We start from the raw sequence: 22060 nt of genomic DNA, 5'->3' as shown, positions 1-22060 counted from the left end.
CCCCCACCATCCCACAGGAGTCATTTAAAAATAATGTTATCCAATATTTCTACCATACAAATCACCACTGTAGTCTTCCTCGGGTGCCTGGACCTTGTCAGAGATAGGACACATTGTGAAACCTTCCAGCTCTGCAGTATTTGGATTTTTGGGAGGAAATACGAAAGAGGTTTAGCTAGCAGACAAACTAATTCTGTAAGGTTAAAAACACTTGGGATGAGGGTTAGTTCATATGGTTTCTTAATCAGATTAGGTCTCTATAAACATGACGTTTCTGAAATGTGCCACCCAGCATAATTCCAAGGCTCTAATGTGATGGCACAATCTAGACCGGACGATGCATGGTCTAGATGTAGTTGGTGTGTGGTTGCGTGATGATCTTAAGAGGAGCTCAAGCTGGCAATCACCAGATTTCTTTGTAGGAAACACTCCCTGTATCTGGGGAGATAACTGGTTTAGGCCAGGCCAGATTGTCAGCACTAAGAGTTGTGCGTGTGTACATCAATAAGGTAAGCTGTAAAGGAAGAGGAGACATGATGAACTTGAGCCCAAAATTATGAAGTACAATAAACTGTGGTAGGTATAATTCACAGTAAGGTTGAAGGAAGCTGATCTATATAGAAAAGGATTGCGTGAAGGATGAATAGTTTAGACTATTAAGTGGGAAGGGACAATAACAAGGAAAACTGGTTGTAGAGCCCACACTTCAGGATCTGGAACAGTGAGAGTGAGTGAGTGTGTTTTCCAAACCAATGGCAGAAAAACACAATCTGAGGACGTCGACTCATGAAGGAGGACGCGTAACCGTACACAAGACTTTTCCTGACCTAAAGGAACGCCCCCATCAAGACCCTTTACGAATTCAGAAACAACCCAAAATGTATACTCTGCACCATTCACTGGATGTTGGCCTACGCATAGCATATGATTCTAAACTGATACAAGCCAAAGAAAGCATATTATTTCTCAGGCACTCAGCCTACTTATTGCTTATCAGCCATAGTCAGCATTTGCCCCACTTTTTTTGTAACTAGCCTAAATGGGTGCAGTTACCAAACATTGCATCAAACCAATTGGCTTAGCCGCAGTTTACATTTGGGGCAGTTATGTATGGGGTAGAATTGCGGAGATCAGCCTTGCATCACATCCAGACAGAACTGTAAATATTAGCATGCGTCACTTCTAGATGGAACTGTGGATATTAGCATGCATTCGATCTAGAAAATTATGCCACTAACCAACCCTGTTAATCAGCCGTACAGATAAGATAAGGAGTGTATCGGCCTCTTTTACCCTCTGAAAATTGGCAAATATTCCCCAAAAAATAAAAGTGGGGAGTAAAAATTCTCCCAACAAAATTGGAAAAGACATGTGGAATCTTGCGCCCCTGCTTTCACCCTCACAGCTCCAGGGATATGTTTGGACCAGTAGTACACGTAGTGCCACAGGAACTAACTACTTCTTCCAATCAGGCAGTTAAAATAGTAAACATGTATCTTTTAATCTGCAGGAATAACTAGGTGCAAAGAAATAAATATTACAAAAACATTTCTGTTTTACAGTAATATTTTTACTTGCTTATAAAATACTCATTGGAAATTGGACTTACGTTTTTACTCCCTAAAAAATCATTTTACTCCCAAATTAAAAAAATAAGGAGTAAAATACTCCCACTTTTATCTGGAGCACTGCAACAAACAAAAAATAAAATAAAATAAAAAACTCACCCACCTCTGCGTACACCTCTCAAACTCTGAACTACACACAACCATACCGCTAAAGCACAAACTGATAAAGCACTTCACTACACCGCAACAACAAAACAAACCACAGGTATCCTCAAACAGCAAATGAAGGCTAGCCACCAAAAAACACACCAAAGCTCAGCGAACAGTGTAAACCGAACTGAAGCTGCCAACAGGACATCACAGCTCTCTTGCTCTTTCCCCCACTCAGTCCTACTAACTTACCCTTCCCTCTTGCTTTTCAGATCTGCCAGAGCACCACTCCGGTGGGGCAGTGCACGGTATAAATATCCTTTAACATAACATATGCGCTTCTCGCTCATGGATTACCCCGATTAATAAACACTGCGTTGATACCAATGTTTAACTCTGCAGTAGGTTTTGCAGTTTACCCAAGTGCAGGCCAGGACTTCAATGATCCATCTGCTTCCTTTAAACCCACACAAGCTCCACTGTACAAACAGCCACACAGCAAAGCAATCAGAAATCTATAAGGACGGCCTGTTCAGAGTGGCTGATGACCTGATGCATCAAGATTACCATGATCAGCATCTCCAGAGGGTCAGAAAGGGCTAGCCACACCGACCACCATGTGTAGAATCACATGTACTGGCAAAGTACATTTCATTTCAAGACCCGAGAAGCCCAACTATTTAATTGCCTCTGTCCTCTGAGAAAGGAGATGTCCAATGTAACAAGGTACAGAATCTTGAAATCTCAGGCATTTAATACAAGTCCATGGCTTTTGTTCATGGCCAGTAACTTTAAAGTGTTATCCCCAAAGTACAATATTTGACACAATTTGGTTACAATCATAAAAAGTCAATTTTGTTCATCACAAATTTTGAGGACAGGATCAAGTCACTGTCAGACCTCAATCAGTTCTCGATTAAACATTCCCAATGTTGACATCGCATTGGTCATTCCCTAGTACTGTTAGAGATGCCACAGACATCACAGAGTCACAGGCAGTTCAAGGGTTTTTGTGTGTATTGATGTGGGGCCTGGGCCGTCCTTCTCTCAATCTAGTCTGCCCACAGTGCTCCTCCCTAACCCAAGAGTCCGTAAACCCTGGCCAGTGTCTAATGTTTCTCCCTCAGGGTTTTCTAGCTAACCTCGCTCCAACACAAGGGTAGTGTTACAATGGGGAGATGGGGCACACTTTCACTCTGTGGGACTCCACAATGTTGGCAATCGTGAAGGACCAGCTACTTCCATCTACTGTGGCTACTACCCCCACCTCCTTATTCCTGCCTCAATTCTACCATCCCGCCTACATCTCACCTCCACCCACTTTCCTTCACTACTGCTCTCCCGCCCACCTACTTTCCTTTGCCTCCCCCACAACAGAGCTCCCCTCCCACCACCCGCTGCTCTCCCTCCCCACTACCAGCTGCTGCCGCTGCTCTCCCTCCCCACTACCAGCTGCTGCCGCTGCTCTCCCTCCCCACTACCAGCTGCCGCTCCTGCTCTCTCCCCACTACCAGCTGCCGCTCCTGCTCTCTCCCCACTACCAGCTGCCGCTCCTGCTCTCTCCCCACTACCCGCTGCCGCTCCTGCTCCCCTTCCCACCACCCGCTGCCGCTCCTGCTCCCCTTCCCACTACCCGCTGCCGCTCCCTTTCCCACCACCTGCTGCCGCTCCTGCTCCCCTTCCCACCACCTGCTGCCGCTCCTGCTCCCCTTCCCACCACCTGCTGCCGCTCCTGCTCCCCTTCCCACCACCTGCTGCCGCTCCTGCTCCCCTTCCCACCACCTGCTGCCGCTGCTCTCCCTCCCACCACCTGCTGCCGCTGCTCTCCCTCCCACCACCTGCTGCTCTCCCTCCCACCTCCTGCTGCTGCTGCTCTACCTCCCACCACCTGCTGCTGCTGCCGCTCTCCCTCCCACCACCTGCTGCCGCTCTCCCTCCCACCACCTGCTGCTGCTGCCGCTCTCCCTCCCACCACCTGCTGCCGCTCCTGCTCCCTTCCCACCACCTGCTCCTGCTCCCCTTCCCACCACCTGCTGCTGCTCTCCCTCCCACCACCTGCTGCTCTCCCTCCCACCACCTGCTGCCGCTCCTGCTCCCTTCCCACCACCTGCTGCCGCTCCTGCTCCCCTTCCCACCACCTGCTCCTGCTCCCCTTCCCACCACCTGCTGCTGCTCTCCCTCCCACCACCTGCTGCTGCTCTCCCTCCCACCACCTGCTGCTGCTCTCCCTCCCACCACCTGCCGCTCCTTTTCCCTTCTCACTACCTGCTGCTGCTCCTGCTCCCTTCCCACTACCTGCTGCCGCTCCTGCACCCTTCCCACCACCTGCTGCCGCTCCTGCTCCCTTCCCACCACCTGCTGCCGCTCCTGCTCCCTTCCCACCACCTGCTGCCGCTCCTGCTCCCTTCCCACCACCTGCTGCCGCTCCTGCTCCCTTCCCACCACCTGCTGCCGCTCCTGCTCCCTTTCCACCACCTGCTGCCGCTCCTGCTCCCTTTCCACCACCTGCTGCCGCTCCTGCTCCCTTTCCACCACCTGCTGCCGCTCCTGCTCCCTTTCCACCACCTGCTGCCGCTCCTGCCCCCTTTCCACCACCTGCTGCCGCTCCTGCTCCCTTTCCACCACCTGCTGCCGCTCCTGCTCCCTTTCCACCACCTGCTGCCGCCGCTCCTGCTCCCTTCCCACTACATGCTGCCGCTCCTGCTCCCATCCCACCACCTGCTGCCGCTGTCACAAGTCTCTCCCCTTCTCACCGGTTTCTGTTGTGTACTTGCGACCTTCTGGGATTTCTTCTTTACGGTCCGGGATTTGTATAGACCCGAACGCCGCTCTTCGGCGTCCAGCGTGAGAGTAGCGGTTCAGTTTCCAGGAGCGTTCACAAAGTCCAGGGTAATTCCAGGAAGTAATTAAGGTACGCTCGGAGGCACGAGGACGGTGACTCAAGTGCGGAAGGTTTTCCAGGAGATTGGAGAGGGAAGGGAACAAGAGGGGAATTCAAGGAACTAGGAACATGGAATCAAGCGAGAGCCCCGATGGAACGTCCGACTACAGGTAGCGGTAGCTTTGAGATGCGCGGGGGCGTGTCTCTTTTGTAGGATGAGCAGCGTGGAACGCATAGACTGATCCGGAGCATTCCGTTCCAGGCGGCCATGTTGGAAGGATAACTGCATGCAAACCCCTGCGAGTCAGGGACCAGGAGGTCCAGAAAGGACGTAGACGACGGTTCATGACAGCCGCTCCTGCTCCCTTCCCACTACATGCTGCCGCTCCTGCTCCCTTTCCACCACCTGCTGCGGCTCCTGCTTTCCTCCCACCACCTGCTGCCGCTCCGGCTTCCCTCCCACCTGCTATTCCACCATCCACAGTACATAAACATCCTTCCACTCTACGATTAAATTCAGTCACTCCTTACACCAACTTCTACTCACTGGCCACACAAACACGCACACTCAAACTGCTGAACCACTTTCACTACTACGCCAATACCTCTCCTGCTCCAACAATCTCCTACACAACCCGCTGCACCTTCCTTCCTCTTGGTCATCCTCCACCTCTGACCTCACCCAAAAATGCAAAAAAAAAAAAGAATTAAAAAAGGGCACTCCCAATTCCTGACACCTGCTTAAATATCCTTACCCTTGTGCTGGTCAGCCACTCATGCCTCACTAATCTGCTTCTCTTTTTTACTCCCACGGCATGTCTTTAAAATGGGGTTAAACCACAACCACTTTCTCCACGCGGGACTACAACTCGGTGGACTTGGCAGCGTTTTAGTGCCCGCTTTTGTAGATTTTCTTGTACGTTCATGGAAACTCCCCCTTTAAGTCTGTGGCAGTCTAGTCGATCATCTCATTCAAATGCAAGCTTCGCTGGCCTGCTCACAGAATGTGCCAGCCCCTGCAGGGGGCGCTTGAGGGACATCCCACATAGCGGGACGCCCTTCTGGCTGCCCCCTCCCCTCGACAGGATCCATCTCCCCACTCCTCCCCCAGGAGGTGCGGGCGTCCCCGGGCAAGCACTTCCGGCACGCCCAGGGGACTACATAAAAGGTGGGGAGGGACTGGAGCACAGTCTCTTTCTAGTCCCACCACCTAGGAATGGATAAGAACAATGTTGTCTGGTTGGGGGCATCAGGGATGAGGTGGCACTCATGGTTACCAGCAGTGCACAGACAGTTACAGTGGTGGCCTGAGCTCAGGGTGCTGATGGTGATGACCTCACCATCATGGGAAGGGAGCGACTATGGGTGCAGATCCAGGTGGGCCTGCGCGCACTGGCACAGGAATTGCCAGGCACCAAAGTCATCTGTTCGGAAATGGTGCCCAGGCTGCAATGGCGCAGGGGGAGGGGGGGGGGGGACTCGCACAGGGCCATGGAGAAGTCCAGGTGCAGGCTCAACAAGGGTATCGAAAGATAGGCACACTTTACTAAATTTGCTCCCTTACCACTATACGACGGACGGAGTGCATCTGTCGGATAAAGGGAATGACCTGTTCCTCACGGCCATCCTGGGGGCACTCTTGAAGGCCGGGTGCAGCTAGAGCGATGGTAATTTGCCTAGGGCATGGGGGAATGGGGGGGCAGCGGAAGATTTCGGGGCAGTCCTAGCCGGGGAGGAGAGTAACACCGCGGCTTGAACCGTGGGCTGGTTTCCCCCCCATGGCCGCACTCGAGCCAAAGTCGGACGACGACCACTGAGTCCCTTATGGACACTTGAGATTCCTCACCTGCAAAATTCAGTGGCCCGAGGTGGAAGTACTCTGCAGAACAAATCTGGAGCGTATGTCCGGTGCCTTGCGACAGCATGGGGCAGGAAGGTGACACCGAGAACATCCAGAACTTTTCCCCGCTTTTGGGCCACTTTTGAAAAGTATGGTCGTGAACCATGATGCTTTAGGGCTGGGACTGCCACTTGTGTTGTATGCTCCAATAAAATTGTAACCTATTATTTCCAAAAATGTAAACTAGCGTCTGGCTATTATTGGTTTGTAGGTTATGTTCTCAGGGTATGTTACCTCTCCCACGACAGAAGGGCAGGGGGGCCAATGTGGGCTGACACCACTAAGAGGATTTCCCAGCGCCCGCAGGGGGCGCTCGAGGGACATCCCACAAAGCGGGATGCCCCTCTGGCTGCCCCCTCCCCACGACAGGATCCATATCCCCACTCCTCCCCCAGGAGGCGGGGGCATCCCCAAGCATGCACTTCATCGATACAGGGAGAGATGGGCCTTATTTTATTTTAGAATAGTTCATATGTTTAAAATGTCTTCACAGCCTGTCTCATCTCATGAAAACATAAGGGGGCATGGGGTTCTCTATAACAAATAACTGTTCCTGTTATTTTCAATACTCACAATGTATTCAATTTAATAATGGTTTCAACCAAGGACATTGTTGTCCAACAGGATATCACCAGAAAGTACAATCCACTTATTTTTACAATTTGCATCTCACACAAGGTAGATTTGCTTTAGGGGATGACCGGTAACCAGGCATCTGCTCAACACATCCTAATTTCAAGCCTTGCGGAGAAGTCGCTGAAAAGGGATGAATGGCAAAGGCTAGAAACTCAGACCATGAAGAAGACACCCAAATACTGCCCTATCCTTAGTTTAATGGGAGTCATTCCTAGTATTGGGAGATTTAGATTACGATTTCCCATTAGTACACAGCCTCTGCAGATCGAATTGTTTGCAGCAAGTGCCGGTTTTCCCAAGACATGGAGATCTTTGGTCAACTCAACATTCTTCCCCCTAAAATACAACTCTGCGTCCTGCTAGCTGGTCAGTAGTGCAAAATGAGCCCATGTTTTTACCTCCACTCGAGTTCATCACCGTAGTTCTGGAGACCGCTTCAGCCATGCACAGCCACAGTCCCTTGCAACCGGCAGACATGCAGTTCTTACTGGATGGTCACCATAATGCGATGAGATGGATGCCCATTCAAATGTCTCTCCAGAGTTGAGAATAATTATCACAAGAAAGGAGTAGATGCTTGTTTGGGGGGTGGGGGGAGGTAGGGGGTGAAGACGGAGAGGTCGTTTGGACAAAGATGCCAAAGAAACAGCTCAGGCAGAGCCGGAAAGATTTTAATAATAATTGCGGAGATCTTCAGAGACTGTAGTGCTGGGACAGGTGATGAGAACTCTTTCTTTGTGGCGCAATCACCATAACCGCGACTGTGTAACAGTTAGACTGGGAGTCCTATGACCAAACCTATTAGATAGAAAACGTTAATCTAAAATGTCGGCTTGTCCAACACCATCGCACAAGCTTATGTCCATTTCCATCCTCCAAAAGGAAATCAAGAGGAAAGCTCCAAACATCCCCTAGCCCACCAAGGTGTACACTGTAACAAGGCCAGAAAGCTGGCCTTATCAGGCACAGGCGAGAAGTCTCCTCAGTCAAACCTGAGGGATACACCAGGGAGTTCTTCAGAGGAGGAAGACAGCCCCATCATACGAGATCTCAGTTCACCCATACCTTCCTTGTGCCAGTATATGTGTGTGCAGACTTCAGCCTCTAGTCTTACCGAAGGTGCTGATGGTCGCCATCTCATCCAAAATCTGCCAAGCCAGTGTGGGAAGACAGCAGCAAAGTAAAGGTGCGAGTGGCAGTTCCGCGAGTAGACGTCGAGACACAGAGAATCAAAAGAGGACACGTGCCCAGCGAGCAAACAATGCCCAGTTGATGCATGGTCCTCCCGGGGTGAAGAGACTTCCACAGTGGCACACCGATACCGTACAAGTGACCAAATTGTTTTTTAAATGTTTTTACTGGAAAAAAAACATTTTAAATAAACTATATGTGGGACTGGGGTAAGAGATATTAATAAAAGGTAGGGATCTCCCCCCCACAGTAAAAAAAAAATAAAAATAAAAACATTCAGTCACTTCACTCTTTCAAAAACATGGATTTGGTCAAATCACCTACATTCGTGGCACACAGCCACCACATCCTGGCTCACACAGCAGAAAGGTGGAAACCCACCAGCGAGCACTCGCGCAATAGAAGAGACTCCCAATACAAGCAGGAATGATGAGAGAAGGGGGCAACGCGCACCCACCCTCTCCCGCATTACTTACCAAACTCCCAACCATGGGCAGGAACTTTGGACTTCTCTGGCCTTTGACGGTCCTGCGTGGAAAAGGGGATGATGCTTTTACTCTGCCTCACACATGCATATACCAGGAGGGAACATAGCAGCAGGATTGGGCAAGAACAGCTGGCCAATCCAGAGAGGGGGAAGAATAAGGAAGAGGACAGGAAGAAGAAGCCTGTAGGCTATCTGAGCGAGATAAGTGGAGTTGGAGGACCAAGAGACAAGCAAAGGGGAAAGAGTAGAGCATTTTTGCCGTGTCATTTTGCATGTTTGTGTGGCAGTAGTTACTATAAGGAGTGGATATGAAGTGGAAGGTACTTTGTGACAGAGGGCGTATGCGTACGCAGCGGTGTGAGGACAGGAATAGCGGATGGAGGAGAGCAGTAGAATGAGGAGGAGAGTAATAGCAACAGGGAGGAGAAGTAACGCCAAAGGGCGGAGGTGAGAGGAAGGAATAAACCATCAATGGGATAGTGGATCTCAGGGAGGAGGCAGGAAGAGTAGCAGGAGGTTGTAAACGTGAGTGTACTTAGCCGAGTCCAAATCAGTAAGCGTAAGGCACTATTGCCCAATTGCCCCATTAGAACACCAATAACTGATTAGAGTAGAGACAGTTAGGAAGTCCCTGAGGGAGAGAGGTAGCCGACAGCTTAGGGAAACACTTCTAGAAAAAAAAAAAAACAGACATTACACAGTGGGGTTACTGTTCGGTAGCACGAACCAGAGTATTGGACGCGTTGATTAGCAAGCCAATACCAAGGGAGACAAGAGGTACGACCTTTGGGTCCACACAAGCTTTTGTTCAGCTGAGCCTGGGAGAGCCTGAGCCGGGAGCCCTGAGGGAATTGCAGGCCCTGTGAAGCCCTGCCCGACCCTAGCGGGCATCCGTGAGTACATTGTGTGCTCCTTTTAAAAAAAATCGTGAAATTACATCTGCGCTCAGAGCGCGTTGTTGTGCCTGCTCTCCCCTCCCCTCCCACTTCCTGGTTCTCCTCTCCCTCCCGCCTCCAAGCCCGCCCACCACCCACTCTGATTGGCTGCCTGACCGCCTCCCTTCTTAGCTACTCGACGCCCGCTCCCCCTGCTCGCTTCTTTGTTCAGCTGAGCCTGGGAGAGCGGTCGCCGGAAGCCCTGAGGGAATTGCAGGCCCTGTGAAGCCCTGCCCGAACCTAGCGGGCATCCGCGAGTACATTGTGTGCTCCTTTTAAAAAAATGGTGAAATTACATCTGCGCTCAGAGCGCGTTGTTGTGCCTGCTCTCCCCTCCCCTCCCACTTCCTGGTTCTCCTCTCCCTCCCGCCTCCCTGCCTGCCCACACCACCCCCTCCCCTTCCTCTCCTCCCTCTTCCTATAACCACCTCCTTCTGGGCAGCCCCCTGCGGCTAAGGGCCCCAAGGCCAAGGGCGACTCCTACAGTTGCGGCTCCCCGTGTGTCTGCAGGTGTCCGCAGGGGACGCAAGACGCAAGTTCAAATTGCCTTCACCTCCTTCTCCCTGCCCACCCCACCTACGCCTGGCCACTGCATTCGCATGGTGTCTTCACCTCACTGTGTTCCACAGTTGCGGTAAACTAGGGTTTTTCTCCCCTCGCAGGATTCTCAAACTTAGGTGGACTCTCCACTGTGTACCTAAAACGCATTACTGTTGCTGTTCTTAAATGTGGTAAACTTGTGCTTGCCGCTCTCTTCCTGTCTGCAGGCTCTCACATCGTCTGTCTCCCCCCCCCACTCCCTCCTACTCTATGGTGCTCTCTATCTCGCCTATCTTCTCTAACTGCTTCTCTATTGACTATCCTGCTCTCCTCACTAAATCCGGTAGGAAAAAGTTTAAAAAGGACATCCTGGTCTCCAACCCAGGCCTCCCTATCGCTGACACCTACACTAGTGCCTGCTCTAAGGAAACTCTCACTGACATCCTCTTTTTTGTGCCTTCGCCTGACCTATGGACCCTTCATATGGTCTCTGTGCTCTCTCCTTTTTCCTCTTCTCCCATTAATGGTGGCACCCGCTGGGATGTCCTCTTGGCCCCCTTCCACTCTTCTAAGGCCATCATTAATGTCTACGCTAATGGGGCGTCTTGGTCCAAGGCCCTCAGGCCAACCTTCACCTCTTTGATAGACGCTTCCCTCGCCTCATCAACTTCCTCTCCTCTCCTGCTGTCCCCCCTCCTCCGTCCTCGGCTACCTTGCCTCTACCCTCCCTCCCTGCCCCCTCTTCACCTCCTTCTACACCTCCGCAGGGCGTACCTCTGATCTGTACCCCTCCCCGGAAGTCCTTCAAGGATGGCAACCTTCTCCACATTGCCACTCTTAACTCTCGCTCTGCCATCAAGCATTCCTCTGATATCTGTCACCTTCTTGAGGAACTGGACCTTGACGTCCTCGGTCTCACTGAGACATGGCTCACAGCCACCTCTGTCACCAGCTTTGACACACTCCTACCTGACGGTTACAAGATCCTCTCCGTGCCCAGGCCCAACCGTGCAGGGGGGGGTGTTGCCCTTATCTTCCCTGAGTGGATTCCTGCCACTGTCACTCCTATTCCTCTTTTGAATGTCTTGTCTGCCGACTCTCTCTCTCTCCTAGCCATTCCCTTACCGTGCTACTATCTATCGGCCACCTGGTCAAATTTCCTCCTTCCTCTCTGAGTGGGCTGACCTCTCCTCCTCACTCCTGTCCACTACCACCCAACTCAACTCCTCCTTCTTGGTGACTTCAACATCCACCTAGATGCCTCCTGTCCCCCCACTGGACTCTTTCGTGACCTCTGCGACTCTCTCTCACTCTCTATTCTCCCATCTGGGCCTACTCATTCTGCAGGGCACACTCTTGATGCTCTGATCTCTTCTGACCTTCCCCTCTCAGTCCCTCTCTCCACTCCTCTCTCCTGGAGTGATCACTTTCTCCTATCCTCCCACCTCACCCTCCCTACCCCACAGGCCAAGCCACCCTCATCATTGCCACCCACCTTCTCGGTCATCCGACCCATGAAGCACGTGTCAGTTGAGGCTTTCGCTGCCACCTTCTCTCCCCTCCCCCTTCGGCTGACTCCCACCCTGACACAGCCCTCTCCTTGCTCCACTCTGCTATTTCTGATACTCTTGATATCCTTGCCCCCGTCATGAGAATCCGCCTGAAGCCCAAAGCCAAATGTAACTCCTGGTATGATTCGGATCTCGTCACCCTAAAACGCAAGTGCAGGGTGGCAGAGAGGAAATGGCGTGCTTCTTGCTCATCCTCTGACAAACTGGCCTGCCGCCTGCTCCAAAGGCAATACCGTCTCTCCGTTCTCACCAAGAAGAGAGCCCTTATCCAAGCCCGCATCTCTGCGGCATCTAACAATTCGGCCGAACTCTTTAAAATCTGCAAGGAGCTTGCCACCCCTGCTGCAGTCTCTACCTCTCCTGTCCCCTCCCAGGCCCTCTGTACTGCACTGGCCTCTCACTTCATCTCTTAAACTCAGGACATCCTGTCCTCACTCTCCTCCTATCACCTCCCTCCCTCGCTTCCCTGCTCTTCCTCCGGCCCTTCTGCAGCCACCCCTCCTCCCTCCTTCTCTGCCTTTCCCCTTTTCTCTGCTGACGAAGTTTCCAGACAAGTCCGATCTATGAAAGTCTCGTCTAAACAGGTTCACCCCTGTTCCTCCAAAACTTTCAAGGACCACATCGACTCCCTGGCTCCTGCCCTGGCTGACTTTTGCAACCACTCCTTCGCCTCTGGAGTCTTCCCCATCCCCTCTCAAGCACTCCCTTGTGCACCCTCTTCTTAAGAAACCCTCTGCCGACCCCTCCTGCCCGGCTAACTATCGCCCAATCTCCATCACTCCCTTCCTGGGCAAGCTCCTGGAGAAACTGGCCATCTCCCAGCTTAACCTCCATGCTGAAGCTGTTGGTAGTCTTCATGACCACCAATCCGGCTTCAGAGCGGCCAGAAGCACGGAAACTGCTCTCCTGAACATCCGTGATGACCTGCTCTTGAACCTCGACTCCAACACTCCGTGTGTTCTCATTCTGCTCGATCTCTCTTCTGCCTTTGACACTGTCAACCATGCCATCCTGCTCAACCGTCTCCGCGATAACCTGGGTATCACTGGTCAGGCCCTCCCAGGTCCAACTTGGGTTCTTCCTCTGACATCTTTTTCTCCACCTGTGGTGTTCCCCAGGGATCTAATCTCTCTCCCTGGCTTTTCAACCAGTATCTGGCACTTCTTGCCCACTGCATCGCCGCCCTCTGCCCCAACTTTCAGTGCTAAGCGGACGATACCCAGCTCATTTTCAGGCTACCCTCGGCCTCCTCCTCTCCTGCCCTCATCTCTGACTGTCTGTCTGCTATCCAGGAATGGTGTGCTGCCAACGACCTCCGCCTTAATGCTAGTAAGACTGAGATTCTACTCATCGGCACACCCACTCCCTCCTTCCCTGCAGCTCTCTTGCCAGCCTCTCTTGGGCCTCTTCCTGCTCCTACCTGCAAGGCAAAAAACCTCGGGGTCATCTTCGACTCCACACTCTCCTTCTCTCCTCATATATCTGACGTCTCTAAGAAGTCACGCTACCAGCTGTACCTCCTTAGAGGTATTCTTCCCTTCCTCTCCTTCCCCCAGAAGCTCACTGTCTCCCGAGCCCTGATTCTCTCGAAGCTGGACTACTATAACAGTCTCTATCTTAATCTGCCTGCCTCCACTCTCCGCCCTCTGCAACTCATCCAGAACAGAACTGCGAGACTTGTCATTGGCCTCAAGCTAAGGGACCGTATCTCTCCAGGACTGAAATCTCTACACTGGCTCCCAGTGGCTGCGAGGATTAAGTTCAAAACCATCTGCATTGTCCACAAGGCCTTCTGGGGCCTGGGGCCTAAATACCTGCAACTCTCTATTCCTAAATATCTTCCTTCCCGAGCCCTTCGCTCATCCGTCTCCAACTCCCTCAGGGTCAGCCGCTTCTCGAAGCAACGAGCTGGGGGTAGATCTCTCTCCGCGGCAGGAGCCTCCCTCTGGAACAGCCTTCCTGCCTCCCTAAAACTCGAGGAGAACCATCTCCGGTTCCGGAAGCACCTCAAAACCTTCCTCTTTGCTTCTGCTTTCTCTCTCCCTCTCCCCTGCTAATTCTTCACAAAATTCTGCACTGAATCTGAAACTTGGCCACTCTCACCGACCTCGGTCCTGGGCCCTGCCACTCTCCACTTGCACTGCCTCCCTGGCAACCCCTGCACTGCGGGACTGTTCTCTGTATCCCTACAGCCCCCCCTTCCCAGCACTTGTCTGCACTTACCTTGCACTTGCCACCAGCTGGCCCTATTTATTTATTTATTTATCTATTTATTTCTATTCTACTTACCTTGTACTGCACTTTTCCCTTCCCCCTACCCCTGCACTTGCGCGGTCTGAATGACACCTGGCCTAGTACGATCGTTGTCTGTCCTCCCCTCTTCCCCCCTCCCTGCCTCGTCGCACCTTGAACCACTTGTATATAGGCGCGTTACAAATGCCATATGACATCATATCATATCAAGAAAGACCCTTAAACTGGCATTGAGTCTCAGATAAGTGATGTGCCATCTGTGAAAACGCGCAGTCTACCAACTGTGCTCAAGTAGTGAGGGAAAGAGTAAAGCAGTGTTAAAGAGAATGTGCCAATGGTGTGGGGGTAAACCCTAAACCCCAAGCAAACATAATGCTTCCATGCCTCACTCTGAAGGAGCTGCCAAGGTCCAAACTGGGGACTGCTGTGCTCACCGGGCCAAGCGAAAGGAAAGCCAGACTCTTTGCCAACAACTCAGTCTCCTAAAAGCAGACACCTGGTGAAGGCGGCCTGCTGGAATAGCGACAAAACAGTGCACAGACCAGCAGAGCATAATTTGCCTTACTGAAACCTGGCTTTCCACAAAAGCTTCCACTACACAAGGCAATGCAGCATCCAACAGAATGTCAGGATGGTTCCCAAGAAGTTGAAGGAATCGGTACTGGATGGAACAAAGCTACCGGTGAACATGTGCCTCCGAAGTTGAGCGAGTTTGACTGACTGGGTGATGAGTGAATTACTGCAACAGTCCGATACAGTTGGTAATGGCTAATCCATTGATGCACATAGCGGATGGTTTTAGCAAATTTCACTTGTGCATGGGCACATTATTTATTAGATATTGTGACAAATCCAGGTAACTGGTCCCTTCTCCCCAAGGCGGAGCAACCCGCTTTGGGACTAGGAAGGTGAGACCACGATGCAATACCCTCGCTAGGGATCAGGCAAGCAGCATCCCACTGGGGTGACCCCCACCTCCACTCTGGTGAGAAGGAATGCTCAATGCACGGATCCATCCCACCTCCCAGTCCCTTCTCAGACTTCAATGTTAGTTAACATCCTCAATTCCCATATAATAATAACTCACAATGTGTAAAGCCCCGTTAAGGTGGATGGCTTGGTTACGGACCTGTATTCATTCTCACCTGCTGAAGAGGCCGGCGACCAATGAACTTCTTGTCTTTACACCTGAGAGGCAGTTACAGCCAGGAGGTAGTCAGTTGAGAGAGACAGACTGCGCCAGATACCATGGAACGGCTGCCGTGCAGAGATGCAAAGGAAAGCAGCAGTCCTGTCCGAGAGCCAAGAACTTCACCAAGAACGTAATGGGTGGGTGCAAGGGCTCAGCGAGGTACACTGCTGTATGGTGAGGACCCTAAACCGACAGAGGTCACCGAGACAGGAAGCGAGCAGAGAAGCATCGCAAAGTACTGTCATCTCAGTGCTCAAATGCCAAAGTCCTGACTGGGAGGAAGAGAAGTCGAAACACTGACCGTGCATCCCAAAGAGGGAACAAGGGTGAGGATCAGCAGGAACCAGACACTCTGATGCCAATACTGAATCCCGCCGCTGGAAAAAAGGTATGCAGATTACGTGGGGGAAGAAAATGACAAAACAGGGCTGACCAAGCTCATAGACCACCTGGGGCTGAAAAACAAGGACCCGAGAAGGGGGAAGAGAACAGATTATAAGTTGGACAATACTAGAATAACAGAGATGGAACTTAGTTTATTTTGTTGCAACCCTTGTGTACCAGAGTCAAGAGACTACAAACCTGAAAGAGGGATATTTTGCACTGTTTTTAAAATTCCTGAACAAGACAATGGGGGTCATTACGAATTGGATGGTATACGGTAAAAGTGGTGGTCACGGAATTACAGCAACAATTACCATCCCACCAAATGAGTCAACGGTAATACCATCCATCAACGTTAATTCCGCTGATGGCACAAAAGCTGTACGAGAAGTTGGCTCATGGAGGTAATACTGCCAAAATTGGGTGGAAATATCACAAAAAAACACAGCGCTGTTACCTCCACCTTGCAGACTGGTGCCACAAATTAAGCCACTGGTGCACCCAATCCACTCAAGAGCTTTACATAAGGTGCACACCTTCCAAAACAATGCTGCTGCTAGCCATTGTACCTGGGGCATGCAGCTGCTCACGGACCAACACAGGCAGGAAAACCAGCACTGGGTGGAGCGAAGCGGAGGAGACGCCACGCAAGCCAAGCGCCCATACCCGGGACAGGCCCTCGCCATGGACCATAACTAACAACCATCTAGTCAACCTGCACCGGCTGAACAGGGAGTCCGCAGATGAGTGCACAGCTTAATCCAAGAAGAGAACACGATATCAGGAGAGCTGTGGCCCTGCTGCTGAAGCAGGTGCATTTTGCAATTCCTGGGAACTGGCACCTTCCAGCACTCCATGAGCATGCTGTAAGGCATTGAGGAGCCCACATTTACGAATGTGCTTGTACAGGTGCTGGAAGCCTTCCTGCTCCATTTGGACCAATATATCTTCCTCCCCACCACGCCAGCACGGGAGAAAGCCTTGAAGGCACAGGTCTATACAATTGCCCTCATGCCAAATGTCACTGCTGCCCTGGACTGCACCTGTGTGGCGTTGATGCCTCCCCCCCCAGGCACAGGAATATGTATAGTGCAACAGGAAGCATTTTCACTCCCTCAAAATCCAGATCACATCACATATTGCTGTGTCTGCTTCCCTGGTTCCACACACTATGCCATGGTCCTGCGCAACTGTACACTGCCTGCAAACATGGAGAGGCCCAGAGGCCAAACAACGTGGATAGTGGGCGAGTACTACTGCCATCACACAATTTCATTGTGCAGCACTACAGTACAGCAATGGCGAAGGGGGCAGGAGGTGCATAGTCACAACAGAAAAATGCATGCCCTGTCAAGGCCCTGTACATGCAGGACCTTCCCTCCGACTGCACTAATGACAGTCTACAAACCACAGGACGAAGACATAATGGACAATGTTCCATCACATTGCAAAATACGCAGTTGAAACACACACGACTACAGGTACCACAATGCAACACCCATACTCCTTGAACCACAAAGTGTAACAGAGCAGCAAAGTACAGTAACACTGTCAGTAGGCACGTCATGCACCCTCGTAGAGGATGCCATCACTGAATGGATGCAGAAACAGAAACCTGCTGAGGTACAACTAAACAACCATCATGGCACGTGGATGAGAGCAATGCACAGACCCTGAACAGGCATCACAGCACTCTGCCATGTCAATCATAGACCCTGTAATCGTTACCTGTTGGCTGTGAGCTTGGTGCATGGTGTAACAGAACAATGTGAATACTGAATATCCCACATTCAAGTACTGTGAAAGTAAGGCATGTGGTAGGACGACAGTCCAAATGCATGCACAGAATGTCCATCAACATGCCGCAGTAAAAGGGCAGCACATCCTAAATGCCCTGTGACCGACAACTGTGACCTTTGTCCTTGCAGGGGACTCTGGATACCCCCAGCTACCACGGCTCATGACACCCGCATGGGATCCACAGACGCCACAGAAGGTGGCCTACAATTAGGTTCACTTACAGACCAGGCATGGAGAGGACCTTCCGTCTCCTGAAGGCTCGTTTCCGCTTCAAGGACCGGACTGGAGCAGCATTGATGTATAAGCCAAAAAAGGTGCGGGAAAGTGTGCTTGCCTGTGCCATGCCGCACAACATGTGCCTCAGGAATATGATCCCTCTAACCCCTGAAGAGGCAGACATCCTGTCTGTGGATGATGCCCTGCCACACAGTGGGCGGGCACAGGCCAGGGATGGACGTATGGTTTTTCTGAGCAGTATTCATGCACCACTGTACAGATTGTCACATCAAGTATTAAACACAGGCACACAAAAAAGGAATGCCCAAGCATTGCTTCAAGTGAACTGATAATCATTGTGGAACTGCACATAGCACCCTCCCACCTCCCCCACACCATCCCCAACACACACCTTGTGCCTAACACCACATGCCCAGTCACTTATGTGGCCTCTATCCCTTGCTGGTGTGCCCAGCACCTTTGGGGCTAGCACGTGTGCTGTGCGGTGCCTTGGGGTGCTGACCAACAAGCTCTCTGTGGGGGCAACAGAGCTGGATTTCTCCGTCTCCCCCTGGCCCCCAGATGTGCTGCCTGGTCAACTGCATGTTGTCCTGCATGGCATCAGCAAAGACAGATGCCTTCTGTTAGCTCCTGTACCCTCTGTCCACCGACAGACAGGGCAGCAGACGTTGCAGACATCTGTCACAGACATCCGTCACAGTCCATGGCCCTCACAATCCTGCGTGTGGCACATCTCCTAACAGACAAAGTAATGAGCTGTGAAACAAACAAAGAAACAAACAGACAATCAAAAAGAGCTGCTATGCTTTTAGATGTGAAGGCCCAAATCCTCAAGGGAAGTCTTCTGATAATTCCTGGAAATGTCCACTCCACCCTCCACCCTCGGGACCCTTTGCAGAATCTGGCAAATAGTCAACCTGGCCAAGACCACAATACAAATTCTTTATTGCGTACTGAGCAATTATGGTTAACTAAACTCAGCCATGTTACCCTGGAAGAAACTGTGTCCAATGCTGAAGAGGTGACTCCAAGATATTGGCAATGGCTGAAACACTAAGCAGCATCCAGATATTGTACGTGTTGAAACCGGTTCTCTCATCTGGCCACGTGCTAGTGTTTTAAAAAAGCACAAGTGCCACCACTCAAGGGTGTGATCACTTCAGACCCCACTTTTGCCAGTTACCTAGCCCGCCAAACGTGGTTCAACTTCTTGAAAGTGATCATGCAACCAACACATGGACGAGGATCTCCTATGGCAGATTCAGAACCAACAATGAGACAGCGAGGGTTGACCTTAACATTCACCCGCTGGCAGGCAGCCATTCCTCCATTTACATCTTACATGTGGCGTTCTGCCTCCCACCCCAGCATTCTTCCCTTAGCCTGGTTCTGTTCAGAAGCTAAACTCACGTCTTGAACAGTCTTCTACCAAAGGTTGGATTTAAAATGTTTATGCCAGCGACACCCATAGCTTCTTAAGGCATTAGCGCAAAAACTGCCATCAATCACTTGATTGAAATTCCCTAGACCCAGGGAACAAGTCAATGCGACTGCGATGCAGAATACATTCCCAGAATCACTGCAGTGTCAGGGCATCCACACGACTCTCTGTAAGCGAGCCTATGCAGTCATACAATCGCACAGAGCGCCCCAATGATTCACCTTTGTTAGCGCCAAGAAGCCCAGGCATAAGTAAATCAGACAGGCATTACACCATTTTAGGACTAGTCTGTGTAAACACTGAAACTAAACAGGGGCAACAGCAAGCACATGGGAAACCCCTTGATAGTAACGCGAAGTAATAACATGTTTCTCTGCTATGAGACTCTGTCAAGATCAAAATGAATGGATGTCACCCCAGAATCAAGGCCCGAGCAGGAGTAGCGTGGAGCAAACGTTGGCTGGTGAAGAGAACAATCATACACCTGGGTGGACCTCCAAGTAACAAGCCACAACGACTCTTTGTAACAAGATATAATGCTGAACACCAGTGGTAATCTCCACTGTGTTTTCGGAATTGCTTCCGATTTGAGAAGTGATTTCACTCAAAACTACAGCTTTGCACAAAGGAGATGAAACTTAAAAGTAACTGCAGAAGCCTAAAGGGCAGTAGGGTTCCGAAACTAGAACAAGCAGCACCATCAGCCTAGGGTTGACGAGCCAATGGTAGCCTACTGTAGTGGGAGAGGTAGCCAAGCCCTGATCCGTAGAGAGTTCTTCGGCTGGGTAAGGACTAGGGTGCAGACCGACAGCAGGGACTCATTGTGTGAGACACATTCAAAAACCCCTTAGGATGATGGAAGAAGGAAAGGGGCTGGTGTCAACATCAACATGAATTAGCAAAGGGGACAGGTACTTAAGCAGAGGATATGTCGCAATGGGGAATTTCTCATTCTGATGAAAATGCAGAAAATGTTCTTCGTGCATGTTTTGAATTCTTTTTAGTAAACTGCAACCCTAACATATGCCATTCCCAGCTTCTTGCTTCAGACTACTTTTATTTACCCTGTGTGTTTGCCTTTCTCGGCTACCCGCTAATCGTTATTCTACTGGCCATGCTGTGAATACAAGTTTACCCAAAGTCTGATTATGGTGGTCATGAAAATTGGTGAGAATGACAGAAGAGAGGGGCACACCTGGGGTTGCGTTAAAATCCAGCTAGCAGGTCGCCCCCATACTTGTGATATATCTGCAAGAAACTCAATTGGGGACAAAAGGATAGAAATTAAAATAAGCTTGACTGAAAGAAAAGGAAAAATAACGCATAACTTACTAAGCTAATGTTTAAGCAACAGTTTGGTGGGCCTTGTACCAGCCTGACTGATTATTAGACAGCATGAATTATTATCAGGGTATATATTAAGCACAGGCCTTGCTTCAGGAAGCAACAGAGTGCTTTACAAATAAAAGGGGAGTCAGTTCTTACCTGATCAGCTCCAAAGGCTGTAATATTGGCCTTGACAATACCCACTCCAAGGCCGACTATGGCAAGACCAATCCAGGCTGTGGTAGCGCAGTAGCCACCACCCACACCATTGCAATCTGCAGGCGGGGTAGTACCATTAGGGGTTGAGCAGTCCTCCACAAGGGTCAGGGGCACTTCCCCACAGAAGATCAGGCGGCTTTCTGAGTCAGCCATGAGTGGGAAGGCCAGCATGCCAACCAGGTACAGCACCATACTTAGTAGAATTGTCCAAAACCGACTAAAAATGGCATCAGCAATCCAGCCTCCGAACGGGGCCACCAAATAGGTGAGGCCCATGAAGAGCAGCAGAGCCTGGCTGGCCTTGGTCCCTTCCCATGAGTTAGGAGGCAAGTTCAAGAAGAGCACCAGGTTGGCAGTCAAGCCATAGAAGGCAGTGCGTTCCAAGAGCACAGACAGGAGCACGGCGGCGCAAGCCAAGCGGCGCCCTGTGAAGCCCAGAGCAGGTCCAGAGGATGAGGAAGGAGCACCCCACGAAGACCCCGAGCGGCCACTATTAGTACCCAGTAAAGGGGTGTGCTCATCTGAAGCGCGCTCCATGGCTGCGGGCAAGGGGCGGCTCAAGCAGTGGCCACAGGAGTGAGTAGAATGGAGCGTGAAGAAGGGTTTCAAGGGTGGGCCAGGGTATGTGGGAGGAACCAGCCACTGGAGGGGCTACAGAGTGTTGTAAGGAACTGTGAAGGTCGACCTCAAGAGTGGGGTCACAGTTGTTCAGCTGTGAAGCGCTATGGAGGGGTGGAAGGGATGGATACCAGGGTGGGGGAGGGAGCCTGTGGAAGAGGAATTGCCAGGGGCACAATAGGCAGGGACCCTGAAGGCTGTGTTCAGGGAGGGGGTTAGCTGGCGCAAGTGGAAGGAGGCAGGTTAGGAGAGCTGCATGTTGGAGTGGGCCCCTGGGAGGGTGGGGGGAGGGAGGGAATCCCACCAGCAGTGAGTGCGGGCAGTCTAGAGGGAGGGTGAGGGAAGCTCGCTCCGGCCTCAGCAGGTGCACCTCAGCCACAGGGCTCCCTCCCGCAGCTCCAGCACAGCTCACACTTCCTGGCACTCAGCTGGGCCAGAAGCCGGGGGGCGGGGCCTGGCCGGGAGGGGCGGGGCCTGGCCAGGGGGCGGAGCCTGGCCGGGCGGTGCAAGGGCGCCGCCATCTTAGACAGGGGACCCAGGTAAAGGCGGTGGCGGGGAAGAGCCAAAAAGATGCGGAAACGAGGACCCACGCTTCCGGACTCTACGCAATCCGAAACCGCGCACCAAGTGGCTTCATAGTAGGCGCGGAAATAGTGACTGGTGTATTCTCAATACACGGCTTTCAACGTTATCTTAGTAAACCAGGCTTCAATAAATATTACAGAAGGGGA

General features: G+C 51.5%; 1 protein-coding gene across 2 annotated transcripts in view; it reads right to left on the bottom strand.

Moving 5' to 3' along the window:
* The window catches only part of SLC15A4 (solute carrier family 15 member 4), a 492322-nt gene extending 470538 nt beyond the window's left edge, over positions 1-21784 (bottom strand). The window contains exon 1 of one of the 2 annotated variants that reach the window (XM_069620125.1): positions 20652-21784. In XM_069620125.1, the coding sequence (XP_069476226.1) occupies positions 20652-21248 (597 nt within the window). In that variant the 5' untranslated portion in view covers positions 21249-21784. The remainder of the gene's footprint in view (positions 1-20651) is intronic. The other variant, XM_069620124.1, reaches the window with a different exon arrangement.
* Positions 21785-22060: the final 276 nt, after the last annotated feature.

Source organism: Ambystoma mexicanum, chromosome 10 (assembly GCF_040938575.1).
Source record: "Ambystoma mexicanum isolate Mex_15411 chromosome 10, UKY_AmexF1_1, whole genome shotgun sequence".
Lineage (NCBI taxonomy): Eukaryota > Metazoa > Chordata > Amphibia > Caudata > Ambystomatidae > Ambystoma > Ambystoma mexicanum.
This window is presented reverse-complemented; position numbering and strand designations above follow the sequence as displayed.